This window comes from Salmo trutta, chromosome 20 (genome assembly GCF_901001165.1).
Source record: "Salmo trutta chromosome 20, fSalTru1.1, whole genome shotgun sequence".
NCBI classification, from domain to species: Eukaryota; Metazoa; Chordata; class Actinopteri; order Salmoniformes; family Salmonidae; genus Salmo; species Salmo trutta.
In genome coordinates this window covers 2,609,206-2,615,814 of record NC_042976.1, presented here as the reverse complement: position 1 = coordinate 2,615,814, position 6,609 = coordinate 2,609,206, and the positions used below count along the sequence as shown (strand labels likewise).

General features: G+C 41.5%; 1 protein-coding gene across 3 annotated transcripts in view; it reads right to left on the bottom strand.

Moving 5' to 3' along the window:
• tmem237a (transmembrane protein 237a) overlaps positions 1–6,609 on the bottom strand; it is a gene marked incomplete at its 3' end in the record, with an annotated part of 30,318 nt that overhangs the window by 1,256 nt on the left and 22,453 nt on the right. For all 3 annotated transcript variants that reach the window (XM_029702023.1, XM_029702021.1, XM_029702022.1), the window contains 2 exon segments: positions 340–494; positions 929–1,025. In XM_029702023.1, coding sequence (XP_029557883.1) covers positions 340–494; positions 929–1,025 — 252 coding nt within the window.

Here is a 6,609-nt window from a genome sequence, read left to right as displayed (position 1 = left end):
GGTCAGTTCTCCCCTCCGGACACAGATTTAGTCTAGTCCTGGACTACGAAACATGCTCTCCATTGAAATTGTTTATTAGTCCTGGACTAGTGATTTACTTTAAGAAGTTAAATACTTTTTTGAGAGTTTTCAACGCCATTGTACCATTGTTTTAGGTACGAGTTATAAGTCTCTACCGACACCGTAAGATTTGGTTGTACGTTCCGATCTTATGTTAAAATATAACAGAGACAGGACACTCACTGTTTCTCTCCACAAACACTTTGAATATAACAGAGACAGGACACTCACTGTTTCTCTCCACAAACACTTTGAATATAACAGAGACAGGACACTCACTGTTTCTCTCCACAAACACTTTGCCGACAGGCTGGCTGTGGCCCAGAGGAGACGAAAACAGGGAATGCTGGGGGATAGCATGGTGCAAACCACTGACAATATCACCGTCCTCCACACCCAGGTCATTGGTGTAATGCATGTCAATCTTGGACTTCCTGTTTTGGGGAAAAATATATTTTTTTAAAAGAGGCAGGAGGGCAGATAGTAACATGTCAAGATGAAGGTTATGAAGTCGTTCCAGGTTGTTTAACATGCAGATATATCGTCAACAGGTCATTTAAGTCCTATCGATGGGGGTTCTGGAAACACATAATTCAATATAGGCGACCTGGAACGTCCCCAGAGTTCGATGCCGAATGTTAGATTCATCACAATGTTCTCTTTTTCATATGATCTGTAGCAGTTGCTTTACAGAGCATTGGATAACCCCCCACACAGCACCACAGACATGGTGGGTCTAGGCTGGATCCCAGATCTGGTTGTGCTGTTTTCCTACGGTCACAATGACCACATGGGTTTGTTGCAAACCGCACAAACAGATGTGGTACCAAGCTATGGAGGGTCTGGCCTACAGCAGTCCAGCACTCACTTCTTCCTCTTGGTTTTTGTCCGGGTGACGACTTGTTCCTCCCCGTCCGTGTGCTGGTCCATCCCGTCCCCATTCACCAGCTCCGGCTCCTCCATGTCTGAGATAGATAGATAGATAGATAGATAGATAGATAGATAGATAGATAGATAGATGATTAGATAAGATAGATAAGATAGATAAAATAGATAAGATTAGATAGATAGATAGATAAGATAACATAGATAACATAGATAAGATGAGATAAGATTAGATAAGATAGATAGATAGATAACATAGATAGATAGATAGATAGATAGATAGATAGATAGATAGATAGATAGATAGATAGATAACATAGATAGATAGATAGATAGATAGATAGATAGATAGATAGATAGATAGATAGATAGATAGATAGATAGATAACATAGATAGATAACATAGATAGATAGATAGATAGATAGATAGATAGATAGATAGATAGATAGATAGATAGATAGATAGATAGATAGATAGATAGATAGATAGATAGATAGATAGATAGATAGATAGATAGATAACATAGATAACATAGATAAGATAGATAGATAAGATAGATAGATAAGATAACATAGATAGATAGATAGATAGATAGATAGATAGATAGATAGATAGATAGATAGATAGATAGATAGATAGACAGATAGATAGATAGACAGATAGACAGATAGATAGATAACATAGATAACATAGATAAGATAGATAGATAAGATAGATAGATAAGATAACATAGATAGATAGATAGATAGATAGATAGATAGATAACATAGATAGATAGATAGATAACATAGATAACATAGATAAGATAGATAGATAGATAGATAGATAGATAGATAACATAGATAAGATAGATAAGATTAGATAAAATAGATAAGATAGATAGATAGATAACATAGATAGATAGATAACATAGATAAGATTAGATAAGATAGATAGATAGATAGATAGATAGATAGATAGATAGCCATAATTTACCAGCCATTTGAGAATAGATAATTACACATGGAGATGAGAGAGGTTTAAAGGCTTTCTATACATCTATACAACTACAGCCAACTAATTATTGAGTTGTACAGTCCGTGGTAGACTCTTCGTGTTAAACCAGGACCAACTAACGAACGAGCATCTACGTCCAGCTGCAACCAACTGTGACTACAGTCTACACACCAGGCAGATTGTTTCTTTCCCAGCTGTAGTCTGATAAATTAAAGGTTTAGACATAAAGGGCCAGTTAGCTAGACACAGATTAATAATGCAGTCCGTGGGTCTTAAGCACTTACAAATTCAGAACTTATTTTACGAATAAACATATATATATTTTTTGGGGGGTTTGTAGGACGTAACATATATGAAATTGATGACGTAGTACACAATTGTGCACGATTATCAGTGACCCGATTTTGTCTTGTAAGTACTACTTTCAAAACTACTATCTAAAATGATGCAAAAGCTCTAAATCATGACTTTAAGGCTAGTCTAGAACTAAAAGGATTCAGAACAGAGAGCTTTTTAGTCCAGGATACATCTGTGTTTGGAAAACCAGGCCAGAAAGTAGGAGACAGAAAGCAGCAGGGTTTCCATGAGGAAGATGTGACGCCGGACAACGTGACCGGGAAGACTGTTTTGTTTATATATACCTGCCATTTGAGAAATTTACCGGATCCATATGCATTGGGGTGCATGACCCAATAGGGTGTCCTGACACAGTGTTCAGAAATCACATGTACATTATGGTAATGTACCTTAACAGAACATTTGCATCTTAACAGAACATTTACATTATGCTAATGCATCTTAACAGAACATGTAACTTATGTAATGAAGCAGCCAATAAAACTTCATTTTTAAACATTTGCCGAAATGCAATTTACGGGAAAACACCATTCTAGACAGCCCACCTGGGTAAACACCATTCTAAACAGCCCACCTGGGTAAACACCATTCTAAACAGCACACCTGGGAAAACACCTGGGAAAACACCATTCTAAACAGCACACCTGGGAAAACACCATTCTAAACAGCACACCTGGGTAAACACCATTCTAAACAGCCCACCTGGGTATACACCATCCTAAACAGACCACCTGAGAAAACACCATTCTAAACAGCCCACCTGGGTAAACACCATTCTAAACAGCCCACCTGGGAAAACACCTGGGAAAACACCATTCTAAACAGCACACCTGGGTAAACACCATTCTAAACAGCACACCTGGGAAAACACCTGGGAAAACACCATTCTAAACAGCCCACCTGGGAAAACACCATTCTAGACAGCCCAACTGGGAAAACACCATTCTAAACAGCACACCTGGGAAAACACCTGGGAAAACACCATTCTAAACAGCCCACCTGGGAAAACACCTGGGAAAACACCATTCTAAACAGCACACCTGGGTAAACACCATTCTAAACAGCCCACCTGGGTATACACCATCCTAAACAGACCACCTGAGAAAACACCATTCTAAACAGCCCACCTGGGTAAACACCATTCTAAACAGCCCACCTGGGAAAACACCTGGGAAAACACCATTCTAAACAGCACACCTGGGTAAACACCATCCTAAACAGCACACCTGGGAAAACACCTGGGAAAACACCATTCTAAACAGCACACCTGGGTAAACACCATCCTAAACAGCACACCTGGGAAAACACCTGGGAAAACACCATTCTAAACAGCACACCTGGGTAAACACCATCCTAAACAGCACACCTGGGAAAACACCTGGGAAAACACCATTCTAAACAGCACACCTGGGTAAACACCATTCTAAACAGCACACCTGGGAAAACACCATTCTAAACAGCACACCTGGGAAAACACCTGGGAAAACACCATTCTAAACAGCACACCTGGGTAAACACCATCCTAAACAGCACACCTGGGAAAACACCTGGGAAAACACCATTCTAAACAGCACACCTGGGTAAACACCATCCTAAACAGCACACCTGGGAAAACACCTGGGAAAACACCATTCTAAACAGCACACCTGGGTAAACACCATTCTAAACAGCCCACCTGGGAAAACACCATTCTAGACAGCCCACCTGGGAAAACACCATTCTAAACAGCACACCTGGGAAAACACCATTCTAAACAGCACACCTGGGTAAACACCATTCTAAACAGCACACCTGGGAAAACACCATTCTAAACAGCACACCTGGGAAAACACCTGGGAAAACACCTGGGAAAACACCATTCTAAACAGTACACCTCATAGCGGTTCCATATGTGACAGAGATGAAAATCTCTGTTAGAAACTTAGAAAAAGGGGAAATCTAAAGATGCAACAACAACTATAATGGGTTTATAATATAACCAGGATTATGCCTTTGGCTTCTGGACAATGAAAGAAAGATGATATGAAAACCAATAGAACAGGAGAGAAATGACATAGTGGTGGGTCTAATAGAACAGGAGAGACATGACATAGTGGTGGGTCTAATAGAACAGGAGAGAAATGACATAGTGGTGGGTCTAATAGAACAGGAGAGAAGTGACATAGTGGTGGGTCCAATAGAACAGGAGAGACATGACATAGTGGTGTGGTGGGTCCAATAGAACAGGAGAGACATGACATAGTGGTGGGTCTAATAGAACAGGAGAGAAGTGACATAGTGGTGGGTCCAATAGAACAGGAGAGACATGACATAGTGGTGGGTCCAATAGAACAGGAGAGAAATGACATAGTGGTGGGTCCAATAGAACAGGAGAGACATGACATAGTGGTGGGTCTAATAGAACAGGAGAGACATGACATAGTGGTGGGTCTAATAGAACAGGAGAGACATGACATAGTGGTGGGTCCAATAGAACAGGAGAGACATGACATAGTGGTGGGTCTAATAGAACAGGAGAGAAATGACATAGTGGTGGGTCCAATAGAACAGGAGAGAAATGACATAGTGGTGGGTCCAATAGAACAGGAGAGACATGACATAGTGGTGGGTCCAATAGAACAGGAGAGACATGACATAGTGGTGGGTCTAATAGAACAGGAGAGACATGACATAGTGGTGGGTCTAATAGAACAGGAGAGAAGTGACATAGTGGTGGGTCCAATAGAACAGGAGAGACATGACATAGTGGTGTGGTGGGTCCAATAGAACAGGAGAGACATGACATAGTGGTGGGTCTAATAGAACAGGAGAGAAGTGACATAGTGGTGGGTCCAATAGAACAGGAGAGACATGACATAGTGGTGGGTCTAATAGAACAGGAGAGACATGACATAGTGGTGGGTCTAATAGAACAGGAGAGAAGTGACATAGTGGTGGGTCCAATAGAACAGGAGAGACATGACATAGTGGTGTGGTGGGTCCAATAGAACAGGAGAGACATGACATAGTGGTGGGTCCAATAGAACAGGAGAGAAATGACATAGTGGTGGGTCCAATAGAACAGGAGAGAAATGACATAGTGGTGGGTCCAATAGAACAGGAGAGACATGACATAGTGGTGGGTCCAATAGAACAGGAGAGACATGACATAGTGGTGGGTCTAATAGAACAGGAGAGACATGACATAGTGGTGGGTCTAATAGAACAGGAGAGACATGACATAGTGGTGTGGTGGGTCCAATAGAACAGGAGAGACATGACATAGTGGTGGGTCCAATAGAACAGGAGAGACATGACATAGTGGTGGGTCTAATAGAACAGGAGAGAAATGACATAGTGGTGGGTCTAATAGAACAGGAGAGAAGTGACATAGTGGTGGGTCTAATAGAACAGGAGAGACATGACATAGTGGTGGGTCTAATAGAACAGGAGAGACATGACATAGTGGTGGGTCCAATAGAACAGGAGAGACATGACATAGTGGTGGGTCCAATAGAACAGGAGAGAAATGACATAGTGGTGGGTCTAATAGAACAGGAGAGACATGACATAGTGGTGGGTCCAATAGAACAGGAGAGACATGACATAGTGGTGGGTCTAATAGAACAGGAGAGACATGACATAGTGGTGGGTCCAATTTGCCTTTTGGTAGTCCGTCATTGTAAGCTGTGGACTGTTTCAGATCACAAGCTCGTAGGCCTCTGCCTAGTTGGGCAGCACGCGTGGCAATAAGCCTAGCTGATTATTCAGTTACGGATGTCTGTGGAAAAACATCTCAAATATGTGAAGATAATGTGGCTCGAGTATCATTTAAAATGTTGAGACAAGAAGAAAGGGAGAGGTGTGTGTGTGTGTGTGTGTGTGTGTCTCTCTCTCTCTCTCCAGAATGTGCTCCACCGTCTCCAGCCAATTCGTGGACATTCATTGTGTGAATTGTTTGGCCGTTGATTGTAGATTTTGATCAATTCTCCATTTCCGTCACCAGGACTAAATATACCATTAAACCCTGTCATTTGGATACATTCATTTCTGTTAATGCAAGTTTTTGTTTATTTCAAAACCATCATTTACGAATCTCCCCCTCAATAATCACAAGTCTTCGGTGTGAAAGAGCAATGGAAGTTATAGGCCTACTGTTGCATGGGTCAAGCACAACAAGACAGTCGTGAAGAGGGCACGACAAAACCTATTCCCCCTCAGGAGACTGAAAATATTTGGCATGGTTCCCCAGATCCAGCTGCACCATCGAGAGCATCCTGACTGGTTGCATCACCACCTGGTATGGCAACTGCTCGGCATCCAACCGCAAG